This window comes from Oncorhynchus mykiss, chromosome 11 (genome assembly GCF_013265735.2).
Source record: "Oncorhynchus mykiss isolate Arlee chromosome 11, USDA_OmykA_1.1, whole genome shotgun sequence".
NCBI classification, from domain to species: Eukaryota; Metazoa; Chordata; class Actinopteri; order Salmoniformes; family Salmonidae; genus Oncorhynchus; species Oncorhynchus mykiss.
Genome location: NC_048575.1, coordinates 13,154,845 through 13,175,575, shown reverse-complemented (window position 1 = coordinate 13,175,575; position 20,731 = coordinate 13,154,845). Strand labels below are relative to the sequence as shown.

Sequence of the window (20,731 nt, the reverse complement as noted above, 5' to 3'; positions counted from 1 at the left end):
AAGCTTACAAATAGCACACACAGAACATGTCTTCCGCTTCTTTGACTTGCATTCAATGAGAGGGACAGATCTATAACATTTCTATGTGAATTTTGTTGGATCGCCCAAAAAGTTACACATAGCAGCCATAAAGGAGGCCTGGGTAAGGCCAAAATGTGCCATTTTTCAACTTAAATTATTTATCAATTATGCTTTTAGATACAAATATATGCCAACAATCCTTCATCCAAAGGACCATTCTATGGATTAAATTTAGTGAAAATCTGAAATCTTTTTTTTTTTTTTGCCCTGGTTTCTTGAGGAATCACTCAATAGCAGTGGTATCGGCTTACGTTCTAGTATTCACATCCTCTCCATCCACTATAGAAACACCTCAGGGCATGTTTATGGAGAGAACACTAGGTATTGAGTTATTAAAGCAGCTGGGTTTTGGCTTTGGAATGTGGTGGTGAGTTGAAGTGAGAATACCTGGGAGGAAGATGTTCCCTAATTAACTCGAAATTAGAGCCTAATTGGAAGGGCTGTGAATTGTTCTGCTTGGATGGTGTCAGTGTGTGACTCACTAGAGAACCACAGGAGTTGAGCGGGGCCTCAGTTCCCCATTGTTCCCCCCGTTCCTTTGACGGTGGCCAAACCATTTTGGAAATAAATACAATTTGTCTCATATACCTTTGTCACAGGGCCAGGTGTCCTACGGGACCAAACTGAGCTCACATTTATCCATATCCTCTTGATTACTCTACTGCATCAAGGACAAATGTTTTGTTGTTATTCTTTTTTTGTTGTTGTGAGAATTGGTTGGAAGCCTATTATTTTTTTGTTACAAACAGCTGTCAATTAAGGCATGACTTTGCTTTTATTTCCTGTCTTCCAGATGTCTTCATGGCTGTGGTGGAGGTGGTACTGCCGCTTTTGGAAGAGGCGTGCCCTAGCCCTCGGCTGGAGCAAGGGGCGTGCCCTAGCCCTCGGCTGGAGCAAGGGGCGTGCCCTAGCCCTCGGCTGGAGCAAGGGGCGTGCCCTAGCCCTCGGCTGGAGCAAGGGGCGTGCCCTAGCCCTCGGCTGGAGCAAGGGGCGTGCCCTAGCCCTCGGCTGGAGCAAGGGGCGTGCCCTAGCCCTCGGCTGGAGCAAGGGGCGTGCCCTAGCCCTCGGCTGGAGCAAGGGGCGTGCCCTAGCCCTCGGCTGGAGCAAGGGGCGTGCCCTAGCCCTCGGCTGGAGCAAGGGGCGTGCCCTAGCCCTCGGCTGGAGCAAGGGGCGTGCCCTAGCCCTCGGCTGGAGCAAGGGGCGTGCCCTAGCCCTCGGCTGGAGCAAGGGGCGTGCCCTAGCCCTCGGCTGGAGCAAGGGGCGTGCCCTAGCCCTCGGCTGGAGCAAGGGGCGTGCCCTAGCCCTCGGCTGGAGCAAGGGGCGTGCCCTAGCCCTCGGCTGGAGCAAGGGGCGTGCCCTAGCCCTCGGCTGGAGCAAGGGGCGTGCCCTAGCCCTCGGCTGGAGCAAGGGGCGTGCCCTAGCCCTCGGCTGGAGCAAGGGGCGTGCCCTAGCCCTCGGCTGGAGCAAGGGGCGTGCCCTGGCCCTCGGCTGGAGCAAGGGGCGTGCCCTGGCCCTCGGCTGGAGCAAGGGGCGTGCCCTGGCCCTCGGCTGGAGCAAGGGGCGTGCCCTGGCCCTCGGCTGGAGCAAGGGGCGTGCCCTGGCCCTCGGCTGGAGCAAGGGGCGTGCCCAGGCCCTCGGCGGGAGCAAGCGGCGTGCCCTGGCCCTCGGCGGGAGGAAGGGGCGTGCCCAGGCCCTCTGCGGGAGGAAGGGGCGTGCCCAGGCCCTCTGCGGGAGGAAGGGGCGTGCCCTGGCCCTCTGCGGGAGGAAGGGGAGTGCCCTGGCCCTCTGCGGGAGGAAGGGGCGGGCCCTGGCCCTCTGCGGGAGGAAGGGGCGGGCCCTGGCCCTCTGCGGGAGGAAGGGGCGGGCCCTGGCCCTCTGCGGGAGGAAGGGGCGGGCCCTGGCCCTCTGCGGGAGGAAGGGGCGGGCCCTGGCCCTCTGCGGGAGGAAGGGGCGGGCCCTGGCCCTCTGCGGGAGGAAGGGGCGGGCCCTGGCCCTCTGCGGGAAGAAGGGGCGGGCCCTGGCCCTCTGCGGGAGGAAGGGGCGGGCCCTAGCCCTCTGCGGGAGAAAGGGGCGGGCCCTAGCCCTCTGCGGGAGGAAGGGGCGGGCCCTAGCCCTCGGCGGGAGGAAGGGGCGGGCCCTAGCCCTCGGCGGGAGGAAGGGGCGGGCCCTAGCCCTCTAAAGGAGCAGGAGCCCAAAGAGTCTTCCTCAGGTACAGTATAGAAAACCATGCTGTAGGCTTTAAAATCACAATAACGTCCCAGTATAATTTCACCCAACCACTTAGATAAGATCGTCTCCGCCCTCTTGTTGTGGGTGTCACTTTTGAAAAAGAAACACAGCTTCGATTCAGTTAAACATGCTATTTGATTCAGGATGATAAACAAGCTTGAGCTCTTATTTAATTGGCTTTCTCCGTTCCAGGTGCTGAACCTGCGCAGGAGATCCAGGTGACCGTTACCCTGACGGAGGGCCCGGAGTCTCCCCAGAGGTCTGGAACTCTAGTGGGCATGTCACCGCTCGCCTCCCAGAGTCCCGCAGCACCCAGGGCCGACGACGACCAACAGGAACTGGAAATATCGGACTCTCCAGAAGCGGCAAAAAGGGTCGCGCTTGAAGAGGCGTTGCCCCACAATGCACAGGAGACCAAATCGGAGGATTCCACAACCACTTTTACTCCGCCCACCAAAGAAATATCCCATGAGCCTTTGGAGGAGACCACCGAGGAGCCCCCTGTAGAGGAGGAGAAGACTATGGAAGTAGCACCTGTGGAAATGACATCTTCAGATTTGGAACAGGCTGTTGAGGAGAATGTTCTGGAACCTATGCAGGAGGAGCAGGGTGCAGTTGTGGAAAAGGAGGTTGTGCAGAAGTTGCAGAAGGAGTTAGAGGACGAGGGGGAGGATTTGCCTCCAATTGTTTTAGATGAGGGCGAGGTGTTGCCTTCAAATGTATTGCCAGTTGAAGAGGATACAATCAGAGAAAAGGAGCTTAGTCCCATGGCTGAACTTCCTGAATGGAAGAGCACGGTAGACATGGATACCACGGTAGAAATGGATACTACCCCTGCCAGCGACTGCAGCTTCTCGGACTTCGGCTCTCCGAGGGGAGAGAGCAAAGCCCCCAAGGCCTCCCCTGGATTGTCTCCCAAGCTCTCGTTTGGGCTGGCCCCATCCCCCTTCTCTACAGAGGCCTCCCCTCCTAGGAAAGCCAGCCCACCCCAGGTTCAGGTCCAAATCCAGGCCCAGGCTTCGCCTCAGGTCCAGCCCTATCCTGGATACAGTTCTAGTGTGCCTCCCACCAACACAACCTTTATTCCCCTCACCCCCAAGATTGGAATGGGGAAGCCTGCCATCTCCAAGAGGAAGTTCTCCCCAGGGAAGCCAAGGGTGAAGCAGGTAAGGCTGTTTATCTGTTTGTTACTGTCTGTGGGTCCTTACAGAAAAGTTTCTTCACCAAAAATGTACCGGAAAGGTTAAAGCTCTTGAAGGTCTGTAGCTCCTCTCCCAGGCCTATATAGTTTCAGCAAGGTCTGTATCTCTTCTGCCAGACCTTTAACTCTTCTAGCAGCTATTCACTTCTTCTACCAAGTCTGTAGCTTTTCTGTAGTCTATTCCAGTCTGTAGCCATTCTACCAAGCCTGTAGCAGCTCTTTGAGTAGGCCTGTAGCAGCTCTTTGAGCAGGCCTGTAGCAGCTCTTTGAGCAGGCCTGTAGCAGCTCTTTGAACAGGCCTGTAGCAGCTATTTGAACAGGCCTGTAGCATCTCTTTGAACAGGCCTGTAGCAGCTCTTTGAGCAGGCCTGTAGCAGCTCTTTGAACAGGCCTGTAGCAGCTCTTTGAGCAGGCCTGTAGCAGCTCTTTGAGCAGGCCTGTAGCATCTCTTTGAACAGGCCTGTAGCAGCTCTTTGAACAGGCCTGTAGCAGCTCTTTGAACAGGCCTGTAGCAGCTCTTTGAACAGGCCTGTAGCAGCTCTTTGAACAGGCCTGTAGCAGCTCTTTGAGCAGGCCTGTAGCAGCTCTTTGAGCAGGCCTGTAGCAGCTCTTTGAACAGGCCTGTAGCAGCTATTTGAACAGGCCTGTAGCAGCTCTTTGAACAGGCCTGTAGCAGCTCTTTGAGCAGGCCTGTAGCAGCTCTTTGAACAGGCCTGTAGCAGCTCTTTGAACAGGCCTGTAGCAGCTCTTTGAACAGGCCTGTAGCAGCTCTTTGAACAGGCCTGTAGCATCTCTTTGAACAGGCCTGTAGCAGCTCTTTGAACAGGCCTGTAGCAGCTCTTTGAACAGGCCTGTAGCAGCTCTTTGAACAGGCCTGTAGCATCTCTTTGAACAGGCCTGTAGCAGCTCTTTGAGCAGGCCTGTAGCAGCTCTTTGAGCAGGCCTGTAGCATCTCTTTGAGCAGGCCTGTAGCATCTCTTTGAGCAGGCCTGTCTGTAGCTTTTCAACCAGGTCTGTAGCTCTATCCAAAGATCTTTGGAATGCTCCTAGTCTTCCAGAAGCCTTCTACCTTCACAGGAGGTAACATGTTTGATAGTGGTGCAGACAGACTGCTCTGCCGTGGTGGGAGTTGTGATCCTCTGTCTGATCCACAACTCGTATCCCCTCTCTCTGTAGTTATAGTCCCTTTGGTGTTGCTCAGTCACATTGATTAGTGCCAGTGTAGAGTGTGCATTAATGAATGTTGAGAGGTCGTGGCTGCTTTCTTGCATTCTCGCTCTTTCACTAGCTATCTCTGTCTTTCTTGCTCTCTCTCTCTTTTTGGCTCCCTTTCTTGCGCTCTTGCTTTCTCTTTGTCCCTTTACCCATCTTCTCTCGCTCTTGCCGTCTGTCTCCCTTGTTCTTTCTCCCTCCTCTCTCTCCTCCTCTTTCTCTAGCTCTCTATCTCTTTCTAGCCTTCAAGTCTGTGCCAAGGGTTTGATGCTGGGGAGAAGGAGGGGCACTACATAAGGGAGTCTTTTTTGGAGGTGTTTTAATTTGGATAGGAACTCATTGAGGCGCAAAGCACGACACAAACCCATTTCCACCAAGCTGAGGGAAGAGGGAGGACAGCCAAAGCTGTCAAAAGGGGAAATTCAACTTGGCTCCTCTGTATATCTAAGCCCAAAAGGCAGCTATAGAATCTATAGCCTTTTTGTTTGTTTTTTCAATTATAGAGGTTAATGTTTGTTGTTTTTTTTTACTTCGATTTGTTAGTATATTATAATATACATATACTTTTTTGTTGTTGTCAGGATATATCTGTAAGAACTCACATTTTAAAGAAGCCACCTTGCTTCGACTTCGGGCAAACATGTTCAATACTTCTATTTGATTGGCAGATTTCAAGTGGATTCCTGTGTGTATAACACATCACTGGAGTCTATACAGAAGTTTCTGAGCTGAAGTTTTAGTCCATACTTTTTCTTCTTCTTCTTTAGTTTTTCCCCTACTTCCTGTTATCTCAGGAGGATTGCTCTTTCCAGTATAGGATCATTTACAGGGTGGGCTTCCATCGCTAGAATCAGCTGGGATTTCCTGTGTGTGGTGTGTCTACTTGCCTGCCGGCATGAGCTCTACTGCTCGTGTGTGTGTTTGCATACGTGCTTCCCTGTGTGCAGTGTGCACTCCCATGAGTGCTGGTGTGTGTGTGTGTGTGTGTGGGGGGGTTAGCCTATCTCCTTGGCACGTTTATGTTGTGTAAATGAGGCAGCGGCTCTTCGTTTCCTTGAACCAGGCTACTCCCCAATGGACTTGCTTTGAGACAGGCAGTGATGCATTTGTGGGAAGGTTCTAAGCTGGAGTAATTTCAGCACACTGTATATTTTAAAATACAACATGAGATGTGTTATGCCATACCATTTTTGTGGAGATTTTTTCAGAGCGTACAGCGTGTCTCTAATAGAGGTCGACCGATTATGATTTTTCGATACCGATACCGATTACTGGAGGACCCAAAAAAAGCCGATGCCGATTAATCGTCCGATTTAAAAAATAAATAAATAAATAAATAAAAAGTATTTTATATTTTATTTGTAATAATGACAATTACAACAATACTGAATGAACACTTATTTTGACTTAATATAATACATCAATACATTTAATTTAGCCTCAAATAAATAATGAAAAAACAAAGTAAAAGTGCAATAAAAGTGTAAGTCCATATAAGAAAGCTAACGTTTCAGTTCATTGCTCAGAACATGAGAACATATGAAAGCTGGTGGTTCCTTTTAACATGAGTCTTCAATATTCCCAGTTAAGAAGTTTTATGTTGTAGTTATTATAGGAATTATAGGACTATTTCTTTCTATACCATTTGTATTTCATTAACCTTTGACTATTGGATGTTCTTATAGGCACTTTAGTATTGCCAGTATAACAGTATAGCTTCCATTCCTCTCCTCGCTCCTACCTGGGCTCGAACCAGGAACACATCGACAACAGCCACCCTCCAAGCAGCGTTACCCATCGCTCTATCAAATCATAGACTTAATTATAACATAATAACACACAGAAATACGAGCCTTTGGTCATTAATATGGTCGAATCCGGAAACTATCATCTCGAAAACAAAACGTTTATTATTTCAGTATTTTATCTAACGGGTGGCATCCATAAGTCTAAATATTCCTGTTACATTGCACAACATTCAAGTGCCAGGGGGCCCAAACTGTTGTATATACCCTGACTCTATGTGCAATGAACGCAAGAGAAATGACACAATTTCACCTGGTTAATAATGCCTGCTAACCTGGATTTCTTTTAGCTAAATATGCAGGTTTAAAAATATATACTTCTGTGTATTAATTTTAGGAAAGGCATTGATGTTTATGGTTAGGTACATGTTGGAGTCCTTTTTCGCGAATGCGCGCCGCATCGATTATATGCAACGCAGGACACGCTAGATAAACTAGTAATATCATCAACCATGTGTTATAACTTATAATAACTAGTGATTATGATTGATTGATTGATTGTTTTTTATAAGATAAGTGTAATGCTATCTAGCAACTTACCTTGGCTTCTTTCTTACTGCATTCGCGTAACAGGCAGTCTCCTCGTGGAGTGCAATGTAAGGCAGGTGGTTAGAGCTTTGGACTAGTTAACTGTAAGGTTGCAAGATTGAATCCCTGAGCTGACAAGGTAAAAATCTGTCATTCTGCCCCTGAACAAGGCAGTTAGCCCAACGTTCCTAGTCTGTCATTGAAAATAAGAATGTGTTCTCAACTGACTTGCCTAGTTAAATAAAGTGTAAGTTGTAAGAACAAAAAAAATGTAAATGAAAAAAAAATCGGCGTCCAAAACTACCGACTTCCGATTGTTATGAAAACTTGAAATCGGCCCTAATTAATCGGCCATTCCGATTAATCGGTCGACCTCTAGTCTCTAATATTATACTGACAGGTTATCAGCAATACCATCTGAGTAAGAAATCCTAAGGAACGAAACATGAAACCCAAATGTGGCACAGTGTCCTCCCTACTTTATTGAAGCATTTTTAAATTCATGGGCTTACATACTTCCATTTTCGTTGTTTATGTGAAATATGGCGGTGGGGGGGTACTTGGCTGTTGTAAGAGGATAGAGAGGTTTACCACTACACTGATGGCTAATATTGCTGCTAGATTAGGAAGATGTGCCAGGGCACAGATATGCTTCCTCTTTTTCTACTGCACGATATGAAATACTTCCCCCGTGCTCGAGTATTCTGAGTCAATCGCTCCGGAGACTGTTCTGACCTACTGTCAAGTGGTCCAATATGATCTGGATGGTGATTCACTGGTCCAGTGTCAGTGGTGTAAGGTACTTAAGTTAAATACTTTAAAGTTCTACTTAAGTAGTTTCTGTGGGTATCTGAACTCAACTATTTCTATTTTAGGCTTTCATTCCACTACATTCCTAAAGAATCAGACAACCAAATTCAAGTCTGATAGAACTGGCACTATTGGTTCTTCCTAAGTTGTGCCCTCCCTAGAGGCGTGGCGACAACTAAGAGCCAATAGGTGCACGTTATTGTCGTTGATGGCTGTGAACAGGAAGTCTTCTCAAAGGATGTCGTATTGCTTAGTCTACCTGTTTAATGGATAACGTGTAGAATGAGGTTGCGGAGGAAGTTTGACAATATTTGTGGTCATGTCACACATTGATGGAAGCGGCAAAGAAAGTCTCTGTCCTCTCACATGGAGTAGACCATCTCTCCCAGTTCAATCCCCCTTTCACTCTCTCTGTCCTCTCACATGGAGTAGACCATCTCTCCCAGTTCAATCCCCCTTTCACTCTCTCTGTCCTCTCACATGGAGTAGACCATCTCTCCCATTTCAATCCCCCTTTCACTCTCTCTGTCCTCTCACATGGAGTAGACCATCTCTCCCAGTTCAATCCCCTTTCACTCTCTCTGACATTGAAAGTCTCTGTCCTCTCACATGGAGTAGACAATCTCTCCCAGTTCAATCCCCCTTTCACTCTGTCTGACATCGGCATGTTTTGGGTTCAGCCTAACTATTGACGGAGGTTTGCTTCTGAGCATACTGTATTCACATGCATGTGCTTGAAGATGGCATGATCATTTTCTTTTCAGTATCAATGAATGTATTGAACTCCTACATCACCAGTCCTTTGCACCCTGTACAGGATCTACTGAAATCTCTCTCTCTCAAAGCCAATCTTTTGCGCACTGCCACTTTTTTAAGTTGTCTCATGCTTAAGGGAATGCTATTTGGTTTCTGACAGTTTCAATAAGTGCTTGACAGGGGATTTGGGACAAATGTATACATGAGATGTAGATGGATAAAAACGCAGGAAGCAAGTGGAGAGCGAGAAATCCAACCCACGGCTCTGATATATTATTAATCGGCCCGAAATGATTTCGCTTATGCAAAACAAAAAAGGAAAAGGCCTCTCAGTGATTGTGTTATTGAGTCTAATTATATAGCCTCTCGCTGATTAGCTCATTAAACAAACTAAACGCCTCCCAGTGACGATTCTAAAATGAAATTCCCTAACAACGGTCGCTGTGTTTATCTCGACAGCAGCGACGGCGCGCTGTCATGCTGACATAATCATAACTTGTTTTGTAAACATGCCAACAAGCCACGCTGCTGCCATGGCAACCAGCAGGCCTGACACTGGATAGTGTGGATTTGTGGGTTGACTGTTGCAGAGCACTTGACTAGGCATAGCGTTATTAGACCCAGTGGATGTGCAAACACTGTCTTGTCTTCTGTCAGACTAATAAACTAGACCCGCTTCTTGCAGACATCAGTATTGAATCTTATCGTTGTCCACAATCTCCCTTTTACTTTTGATTTGCAATATATTTCCAATTTGAATAGTACTGCATCTCCAAATGAAGGTGAGTTCAGCTTATCTTCTCATGTATAGGATCTGTCCCAAATGTCTCATATCTCGCTCGTTTCTTGGCTGTTTATAAAAAATGCCTGTCTGTCTTGTATTCACGTTTTATTTTGTTGTTGCTTTGTTTGTTTTGTTTGGCCGTTGCATTTACTGCATTTGCCCCTCACTCCCAACCCCTCTTCCTCTCTGCCCCTCCTCCCCACTCCCTGCCCCTCCTCCCCTCCTCCCCACTCCCGGCCCCTCTTCCTCGCTGCCCCTCCTCCCCACTCCCGGCCCCTCCTCCACTCCCTGCCCCTCTTCCTCTCTGCCCCTCCTCTCCACTCCCTGCCCCTCTTCCTCTCTACCCCTTCTCTCCACTCCCTGCCCCTCTTCCTCTCTACCCCTCCTCTCCACCCCTCCTCTCCACTCCCTGCCCCTCTTCCTCTGCCCCTCTCTACTCCCTCTTCCTCTCTGCCCCTCCTCTCCACTCCCTGCCCCTCTTCCTCTCTACCCCTTGTCTCCACTCCCTGCCCCTCTTCCTCTCTACCCCTCCTCTCCACCCCTCCTCTCCACTCCCTGCCCCTTTTTCTCTCTGCCCCTCCTCCCCACTCCTTGCCCCTCCTCCCCACTCCCTGTCCCTCTTCCTCTCCACTCCCTGCCCCTCTTCCTCACTCCCTGCCCCTCTTTCTCTCTGCCCCTCCTCCCCACTCCCTGCCCCTCTTCCTCCCCACTCCCTGCCCCTCTTCCTCCCCACTCCCTGCCCCTCTTCCTCCCCACTCCCTGCCCCTCTTCCTCCCCACTCCCTGCCCCTCTTCCTCCTCACTCCCTACCCCTCTTTCTCTCTGTCCCTCTTCCTCTCCACTCCCTGCCCCTCTTCCTCTCTACCCCTCCTCTCCACTCCCTGCCCCTCTTCCTCTGCCCCTCTCCACTCCCTGCCCCTCTTCCTCTGCCCCTCTCTACTCCCTGCCCCTCTTTCTCTCTACCCCTCCTCTCCACTCTCTGCCCCGCTTCCCCCCTGCCCCTCCTCCCCACTCCCTGCCCCGCTTCCCCCCTGCCCCTCCTCCCCACTCCCTGCCCCGCTTCCCCCCTGCCCCTCCTCCCCACTCGCTGCCCCTCCTCTTCCTCCCTGCCCCTCTTCCTCCCTGCCCCTCTTCCTCTGCCCCTCTTCCTCTGCCCCTCTCTACTCCCTGCCCCTCTTTCTCTCTGCCCCTCCTCTCCACTCCCTGCCCCTCTTCCTCTGCCCCTCTCTACTCCCTGCCCCTCTTTCTCTCTACCCCTTCTCTCCACTCCCTCCCCTGCCCCTCCTCCCCACTCCCTGCCCCTCCTCCCCACTCCCTGCCCCTCCTCCCCACTCGCTGCCCCTCTTCCTCTCTGCCCCTGCCCCTCCTCCCCCATCAGGGAGCATGGAGTAACCGTAGGGCTTCGAGCCCCCCCTCTTGGTCCCAGCAGGACCCCTCGGAGGGGGGGTGGGATGGCCCACAAACCAGGCAGCTGCAAGAGGCACCCGTCTGGAGCATGAGAGTGGTAAATGGAGTGCTTATGATGTCCACCCCCCCCACCCCCCTTTCACTCAGTGGTTTAGCCTGGCCAGGTGAGGACAGGTTTAGATATGACACGGTACACACACTTTGCCACCTGCAGAGAAGTACGGAAGGAAAATCCATGTAAACATAGGCGTTTGTAAATTTTTATGAATGGCGTTTAATGTTCTATGAATTAGCTTTGTTAGCATTTAGCGTTGTTACCATTGCCAGAATGACAAGAATACCAGACTGATGGTGGCGTGAGACGAACGTGAAGCAGATCTCAATCCAGTCGGGGTTTCCTGTCTGTCACCCCCCACTGCAACCCTTTAGTCCGGACTTTGTGACAGGACTCCACTTTGACGCTAACACTCCACAACAAGCCTCCTCAGTCAGTCTGTAACTGATAGGTGTTATGAAGGAGGACTCCTGTGGGAAGGACTATCACTTGTTCCTGTGTCAACACTCCATCAACTGGCTGGCTTTGGCACAGTCCTCTCTTTATAACTTTATAGAAAACTTGCAACAGTCTTCCTGATTTGAAGGACTGACTCGAAAGGGTGGGGGAACCATAATTAAGAGTGACTTTAGTGTCCATGGGGAGATGGAAAATGGATTTGACCTAAAAAAAAATGTTGATCTCTCCCTCCCCCAGGCTTTTGTCATGCATATATTATAAAGCACCACACACATTATTTAAAAGGCGGTAGTGCTGAGTGATTAGTGCTTTTTGAGGTCGCTTTGGGTTTCTGGTAGATTATTAAAGAAAGAATCATGGTTTTCTGTATCAAGATTTTTTTTAATATACCATTTATTGTGAAATAATGACGGTACAATGATTTGAGTTTTTTTAATGGAAATTCCAAAGCCAAATATAGTAAACATTCAATTGCCAAAACATTGAAAATATTCCGTTGCGTCAGGTCCACATTGGGAAGACGTCAATAGAAAAATAGGAAATAACTATGAAATTATAAAATATTTCTGTTGTGTATATGTCATCTCTGCTCAGAGAGTAGCAGTCAGCCAGCCAGATGTAAACAATGATGAGATGCTCACGCCGTAACAATGGGAGTCGCTGTCCCAAAGATGGGAAGGCAGGTGCAAAAGCTTAGATGGGATTTTTGGGGCATTAATTTTGACATATTTTGGCAAGAGTGAAATATCTCGCTTCGCCTCTTCCTCTCTGAGCCAGAAAAACTGGCGCAATGTATTGTGGTCATTATAGTTAATTACCACGTTTCTGCGCTGAACTAGGTTGAATATTTGCTTAAACCTCTTGATACTAGCCATCCCGGATCCGGGATCGTAAATACAGCCTCAAACCCATTACCATAACGCAACGTTAACTATTCATGAAAATCGCAAATTAAATGAAATAAATATGCTAGCTCTCAAGCTTAGCCTTTTGTTAACAACACTGTCATCTCAGATTTTCAAAATATGCTTTTCAACCATAGCAAAACAAGCATTTGTGTAAGAGTATTGATAGCTAGCGTAGCATTTAGCGTAGCATTCAGCGGGCAACATTTTCACAAAAACACGAAAAGCTTTCAAATAAAATAATTTACCTTTGAAGAACTTCGGATGTTTTCAATGAGGAGACTCTCAGTTAGATAGCAAATGTTATTTTTTTCCAAAAAGATTCTTTGTGTAGGAGAAATTGCTCCGTTTTGTTCATTGCGTTTGGCTACCAAAAAAAACGAAAATTCAGCCATGAAAACGCCAAACTTTTTTCCAAATGAACTCCATAATATCGACTGAAACATGGCAAACGTTGTTTAGAATCAATCCTCAAGGTGTTTTTCACATATCTCTTCGATGATATATCGTTTGTGGAAGTCTGTTTCTCAGTTTCTCCTCTGAATCCACATGGAAGAATACTTGCACCTGGAGATTACGCACCAATTTCGACGCAGGACACCAGGCGGACACCTGGTAAATGTGGTCTCTTATGGTCAATCTTCCAATGATATGCCTACAAATACGTCACAATGCTGCAAACACCTTGGGGAAACGACAGAAAGTGTAGGCTCATTCCTTGCGCATTCACAGCCATATAAGGAGACAATGGAAAACAGCGCCTCAAAAATTTTGCTCACTTCCTGTTTGAAGTTTCATCTTGGTTTCGCCTGTAGCATCAGTTCTGTGGCACTCACAGATAATATCTTTGCAGTTTTGGAAACGTCAGAGTGTTTTCTTTCCAAAGCTGTCAATTATATGCATAGTCGAGCATCTTTTCGTGACAAAATATCTTGTTTAAAACGGGAACGTTTTTCATCCAAAAATGAAATACTGCCCCTAGAGTTTCAACAGGTTAATGAAAACTACAACTCCCTTCAGCCCTGCGTCCCACACCATTTTTGACTTAATTTCTCAAATTTCTTGGGAATTATTTGATATCTCTCTAGAGAAACCACGTGTTGGGCTCACACACAAAAATTGAATTCAAGTAATTGAACCAAAGTCGGTCAGTTATTTGTTTGATACCCCCCCCTCAAAAAAAATATATATTAATCGCTCAGCACAAGAAGGTGGACCATTTTTATGTCTCTGCGTGCAGTATGAACAAAGTTAGAGGAAGCATACGCTACTGTACCTGTAGACTTCCAGTCATTGCTCTAACACTAGTGAGCATTGGCTCACAAAACTGGCTTGAACATACTGCACACACAGACATAAAAATGTTATCCACGAGTTAATCTGACTCTGGGTAAGTAGGAAAGTGTAATTGTCAGAATCTCGCAGTTGAATTCTCTTTATGCTAATGTTCACATTTTGAATTTGCTTGACAGTAAATGCAGCTGGGGATATTAATATTGTGGCTCCGTGGGGAATTCCTTTAGGATTTACTTTTGACGGCAGTAGATGCAGGAGTGTTTTGGGAAATGTGTTTATTGTTCGCCAGTGAAAAGACGCAGAGGAATGTTGTGATTGGCTGATGACATGTTATCTCTTTCCCTCCACTTCCCTCTCTTTCATTCCTCTCTCCTGTTCTCTCACACACACACACACACACACACACACACACACACACACACACACACACACACACACACACACACACACACACACACACACTTCTCTCCTTCTTGCCGGTCTCTCTCCTCACACTCTCTCCTCCATCCCTCCTCCTTTTTCCTTCACAGGGTCGTGGTTCAACCTTCCCTGGAAGGCGGAGACCCCGGGGGGCCAACCTGTCTGGGCGCGGGGGCCGCGGACGCTCCCGAGGACTCAAGGCCTACACTAGCTTTGCCGTAACCCCTGGGGTACGAGCCCTCGCCCCCTCCCTTCATCCCGATCTACTGCCTCCCTAAACCCCTCCTCCTCTCCCCATCTTCTGCATACATTCATAAAACAGTGGCCAAATGTGCTTAGCTTAGGCCAGAGAGCGCTCTCAAGTTAACAAGAGCAGTGCACTCTATCTTGGGAAAGCTTTTGGCATGAGGGGTGGTACAGGGGGAGGGGTATAAATGCTATGTCATACACAGCGGTGACATGTTTTTTCCTCCCACTAAAAACGGTGGGTGGTTGATTGGGAAAATGTGTCCAATGTGGATTTATATACTGTACATTGTGGGTACCTTTTAAGGTAGACACAGGAGAAGTGTCAATGCTGTATTGAGTGTACACGCTAGGTAATTGGATTTTAGGTGAGAACACACACACACACAACCATACAGACAGTGCCCCACCCCCACGCCCACAACCTCACACCCTCTCCCACCGAGCAAACATGTCTCTACCCGGTTGAGTGTTATTGGAATCCAATACGGGAGGTAGGTAGGCGTTAAGTAAGACTGTAATCAGATCTGCTGCTGCAAGCCACTAGGCAGCATGCTTGTTGACACGCGTGTGTCCTGGTAATGCTGATTTACTGAACCATGCTGTGTGTTTGTCCTTGTGGATGACATGATAATATAGCTACACAGTCTGGAGGTATGACAGCTAGTCACATGAGAAGTGCTGCCATGTCATAGACTGGAACATGTTTTCTACCTCAACTGAAAAATACTGTACGGGACCAAGCACAACGTTACAGATTTTGAACACAATCTTACCATCAGTTTTAATTTCAAAAGACAAATATTCATTTTTTTCTAATCTGTTAATTAACCCCTGCTTGTGTATGTGTTGTGTGTGTGTCCAGGCCAGTTTTGTGGAGCAGCCGTACCTGGTGGTGGAGGAGAACACAATGCATAACACTGTGGTCATGTTCTCAACCTCAGACCACTTCACACTCAGACAGGTCAGTACCAACACCATGGTCATGTTCTCAACCTCTGACCTCTTCACACTCAGACAGGTCAGTACCAACACCATGGTCCTGTTCTCAACCTCAGACCACTTCACACTCAGACAGGTCAGTACCAACACCATGGTCCTGTTCTCAACCTCAGACCACTTCACACTGACAGGTCAGTACCAACACCATGGTCATGTTCTCAACCTCTGACCACTTCACTCAGACAGGTCAGTACCAACACCATGGTCCTGTTCTCAACCTCAGACCACTTCACACTCAGACAGGTCAGTACCAACACTGTGCTTATGTACCAACATACGTTAGTGTATATACAGTTGAAGTCAGTTTTTCACAATTCCTGACATTTAATCCTAGTACAAATTACTTGTCCTAGCTTAGTTAGGATCACCTATTTATTTTAAGAATGTGAAATGTCAGAATAATAGTAAGGAAGCAACGTCAGCACAAGACCTGTTTGTTGGGAGTTTCAAGAAGTGGGTTTCCATGGCCAAGCACAAGCTTAAGATCACCACGCACAATGCCAAGTGTTGGCTGGGGTGGTGTAAAGCTCGCCACCGTTGGACTCTGAAACAGTGGAAACGCATTCTCTGTATTGATGAATCATGCTTCACCATCTGGCAGTCCAATGGACCAATCTGGGTTTGGGGGATGCCAGGAGAACGCTACCTGCCCGAATGCAGTGCCAACTGTAAACTTTGGTGGAGGAATAATGATCTGAGGCCGTCTTTCATGTTTCAGGCTAGGCCCCTTAGTTCCAGTGAAGGGAAATCTTAACGCTCTTGTATTCAATTACATTCTTGACGATTCTGTGCTTCCAACATTGTGGCAACAGCTTAGGAGAGGCCCTTTCCTGTTTCATCATGACAATGCCCCCATACAGAAATGGTTTGTCGATCAGTGTGGTAGAACTGCGCAGAGCCCTGACCTCACCCCTATCGAACACCTTTCAGATGAATTGGAAAGCCGACTGCGAGCCAGGCCTAATCACCCAACATCAGTATCTGACCTCAGTAATGCTCTTGTGGCTGAATGGAAGCAAGTCCACGCAGCAATGTTCCAACATCAGGTGGAGGCTGTTATAGCAGCAAAGTGGGGACCAACTCCAAATGAATGCACATGATTTTGGAATGAGATGTTCGACGACCAGGTGTCCACATACTTTTGGTCATGTACTGTACCTCACTAAAGCGATAGAGCATTGACACTTTGTGCCGAGTCCCAGGTTATGTGTCTCCGTGTTGCTTAAAGCTGTACATCTTAACCCCCCTCACTGTCTCTCTACTGTCAAATCCTGCTCGTCTTCCTTAGAAAAGGTTCTGAATAGCAATGGTGGCTGGTGACTTAAATGAATAAGGAGGACAATGACTCTAACTCCCTTTACTGTATAAGTCTCAAGCCTGTTAACAATGTCTGATACCCAAATACAGCCTGTTCACTAGTCTCCTCTTGGTGTTGTTGTACAGCCTGTTCTCTCCTCTTCTCTTGGTGTTGTACAGCCTGTTCTCTCCTCTTCTCTTGGTGTTGTACAGCCTGTTCACTAGTCTCCTCTTGGTTTTGTTGTACAGCCTGTTCACTAGTCTCCTCTTGGTGTTGTTGTACAGCCTGTTCACTAGTCTCCTCTTGGTTTTATTGTACAGCCTGTTCACTAGTCTCCTCTTGTTGTTGTTGTACAGCCTGTTCTCTCCTCTTCTCTTGGTGTTGTACAGCCTGTTCGCTAGTCTCCTCTTGGTGTTGTACAGCCTGTTCTCTCCTCTTCTCTTGGTGTTGTACAGCCTGTTCTCTCCTCTTCTCTTGGTGTTGTACAGCCTGTTCTCTCCTCTTCTCTTGGTGTTGTACCGCCTGTTCTCTCTTCTCTTGGTGTTGTACAGCCTGTTCTCTCCTCTTCTCTTGGTCTTGTTGTACAGCCTGTTCACTGGTCTCCTCTTGGTTTTGTTGTACAGCCTGTTCACTGGTCTCCTCTTGGTGTTGTTGTACAGCCTGTTCACTAGTCTCCTCTTGGTGTTGTTGTACAGCCTGTTCACTAGTCTCCTCTTGGTGTTGTTGTACAGCCTGTTCACTAGTCTCCTCTTGGTCTTGTTGTACAGCCTGTTCACTAGTCTCCTCTTGGTGTTGTTGTACAGCCTGTTCACTAGTCTCCTCTTGGTGTTGTTGTACAGCCTGTTCACTAGTCTCCTCTTGGTGTTGTTGTACAGCCTGTTTGCTAGTCTCCTTTTGGTGTTGTTGTACAGCCTGTTTGCTAGTCTCCTTTTGGTGTTGTTGTACAGCCTGTTTGCTAGTCTCCTCGTGGTCTTGTTGTACAGCCTGTTCGCTAGTCTCCTCTTGGTCTTGTTGTACAGCCTGTTCGCTAGTCTCCTCTTGTCTGGTTTTCCCCTCCAACCTTTTTCCCTGGTTTGCCTCTGGCCCGTTTCAGAGGTCATGATCTCTCTCTACATGCAGGCATACAAAGACACACACACACACACACACACACACACACACACACACACACACACACCCCTAAAACATAAATGAGTTGTGCTGTGCGGTAAGGCTCTCAAGCAGTGGTGGAATGTACCCAGTTGTCATACTTGAGTAAAAGTAAAGTTACCTTAATAGAAAATGACTTAAGTGAAAGTCACTAAGTAAAATACTATTTGAGTAAAAGTCCAAAAGTATTTTGTTTTAAATATACGTAAGTTGCAAAAGTAAGTGTCATTTCAAATTCCTTATATTACGCAAACCAGACGGAACCATTTTCTCTTTTTTAAATGTGCGTCTAGCTAGGGGAACGCTCCAACACTGACAAACGAAGAATGTGTGTTTAGTGAGTCCGCCAGATCAGAGGCAGTAGGGATGACCAGGGATGTTCTCATGATAAGTGCATGAATTGTGCAATTTTCCTGTCAAAATGTATCTAGTACAGGGACAATGAGGAGGGTGTCAGGGAAAATGTATGGAGTAAAAAGTACATTATTTTCTTTAGGAATGTAGTGAAGTACAAGTTGTCAAAATGATGAATAGTAAAGTAAAATACAGATACCCCAAAAAACGACATAAGTAAAAGTACTTTAAAGTACTACTTAGGTCATTTACACCACTGCTCTTGAGATGCTGAGTCGTGGAAGTCAGAAGCACCCTGGGTCACTCTACTTGTTATTGCGTGAGCGTTGTCTTGATGTATGCTGGGGAAAGTGTCTCCATTACTGTTGGGAAATGTAACTTTCACTTGTTTTCTCTCCTTTTTCAGTTTTCTTTCCCCCCCACGACTTATGCAAATCTTTTACCTCCGCATCCCTTTCTCTCATTCCACTGCTCCCTCAATATGTTCCCCTTTCTCCCTCTCTCTCTCCCTCACTCCCTTTTTTCCTCTGTCTAATATCCTTTCTTTCTCTATTCCCTTCTCTCCCCCCACAGGACATGTGTGTGGTGTGTGGGAGTTTTGGCCAGGGGGCAGAGGGCAGGTTGTTGGCCTGCTCTCAGTGTGGCCAGTGTTACCATCCCTTCTGTGTCAACATCAAGGTGAGCCCATCTCTTTTTTTTATTTTCACAAGATCAGCTTTAAAACCATACCTCTGATTATTTTCTCTTTCATGAGATACAAGACGGTGGTTTTGCTTATTGTGTGTGTTAAATATACTTGGTATTATATATTCAATAGGCTTTAGATAGACGGAGCGAAAGGGACCGAAAGATGTGATTATCATCAATACGTCACATAAATAGTTAATTTCACAATACAAAAAGGATTGAGAATTGATTAAAAAAAAAAAAAATACACCGTTGTTCACCCCTTCCACGTTTAATTTCAATGGTTGTTCTCCCTTTTAGTTCCATTCGAACTTGCCTCCCGGGTCATATTGAGATCACCTCCTATAATGACTGTATACCCTACGCATAAAAGTACCACCACAGATGTTCCGTTTACTTATAGCCTACGTTTTAAACTTGGTTCTTGTACAAAAAAAATATTGGCTTTGGCTTTTAAAAGTGTTTCTATTTCGTGTTTCCTAAAAGCCACGTAGATTATACCTGAAGGTGTTAATTTGGTATAGCATCATCAATAACTATAGGGTGACATACTATGTAGGGCTAGGTTTGGCCCCTTTTTTGTTTTTGCATCACATGTAGATGGTGAGGAGGAGTGACAGCGTTTGACAGTTTGAGCAGTCTTGCTGGCTATCTCAAAAGGGAACAGAGGCAAGGGAGAGGGCTTTCTTTCCTATCTCTAAAAGGTCATACCCAACCAGCCAATGATGTATAAAAACACTGAATACTGTCTGTCAGTGAATAATGTGCAGTATAGTATGTCTGTCTGAAAGCCATATGTACGTACATTTACTGTACCACTGTTAGATGCTAAGTAACTGAATGGTTTCCATATGTACGAAGAGAAACATGGCAGACTCACTGAGTCAGCAATGAGACAGGGACTGATCGTTATTTTTCAACCAAAAGTTTCTGTTTCGGTTACGTAAGCATGTGGCTGTTCCTCTTCCATTCCCACGACTCTTTTAGGCCCTAGGAAACTCATCTGGGTGTTGTGTGTGTAGCATAGTTTAGTTGTGTAGTTGCCAGGTGATTCCCTACAGATAGTATTAGGTTCTGTGTCGACCTCCAAAAGCAGCTTTGAGCAGAGGTGTGAAATAATTACTGGGATGATTAAGAGGATTCACATAAAGCGCCTTGTGTGGAATCTCTTGATGTACTTATGGCCAAGCCTTATCGCCGCACTGCTACCTACTCTGGCAGACAACCAACATTAGATGCTGTACATCCATTGGATCTAAGCCAGTTTCCTTTGATATACAGTGCATTCAGAAAGTATTCAGACCACTTGACTTTTTCCACATTTTGCTACGTTAGCCTTATTCTAAAATGGATGAAGTAAAAATGTTCCCTCATCAATCTACACACAATACCCCCTATTGACAAAGTGAAAACATTTTTTTTTTGAAATTTTAACACATTTAAAAAAAATAAAAAAAATGTAAATACACTTCATTTACATAGGTTTTCAGACCCTTTGCTATGAGACTCGAAATTGAGCTCAGGTGCATCCTGTTTCCATGAATCATTCTTGAGATGTTTCTACAACTTGATTGGAGTCCTGTGGTCTCCATTGACCTGTGGTCATTCAATGGTATGGACATTATTTGGAAAGGCACACACCTGTCTATATAAGGTCCCACAGTTGACAGTGCATGTCAGAGCAAAAACCAATTAATGAGATCGAAGGAATTGTCCGTGGAGCTCCGAGACAGGATTGTGTCGAGGCACAGATCTGGGGAAGGGTACCAAAAAATGTCTGCAGCATTGAAGGTCCACAAGAACACAGTGGCCTCCATCATTAATTTTGCTTTGTCATTATGGGGTATTGTCAATAACAGATAAATGTGTGTAGATTGATGAGGGGGAAAACTATTTAAATCAATTTGAGAATAATGCTGTAACCTTCCAAAATGTGTAAAAAGTCAGGGGGTCTGAATACTTTCCGAATGCACTGTAGGGTGTCGTTCCTGCAAATAACACCTCAACCAGTCGCCACTCCAAGCCGCGTCATAGTTCATTGTAGTTGGA

General features: G+C 46.9%; 1 protein-coding gene across 9 annotated transcripts in view; it reads left to right on the top strand.

Moving 5' to 3' along the window:
* Positions 1–20,731, top strand: part of LOC110535292 (histone-lysine N-methyltransferase 2C) — a 224,712-nt gene that overhangs the window by 143,696 nt on the left and 60,285 nt on the right. For 8 of the 9 annotated variants that reach the window (XM_036934913.1, XM_036934915.1, XM_036934912.1 and 5 more), the window contains exons 12-17: positions 875–2,290; positions 2,503–3,476; positions 10,784–10,909; positions 14,058–14,177; positions 15,059–15,157; positions 18,569–18,673. In XM_036934913.1, coding sequence (XP_036790808.1) covers positions 875–2,290; positions 2,503–3,476; positions 10,784–10,909; positions 14,058–14,177; positions 15,059–15,157; positions 18,569–18,673 — 2,840 coding nt within the window. The remainder of the gene's footprint in view (positions 1–874; positions 2,291–2,502; positions 3,477–10,783; positions 10,910–14,057; positions 14,178–15,058; positions 15,158–18,568; positions 18,674–20,731) is intronic. The other variant, XM_036934918.1, reaches the window with a different exon arrangement.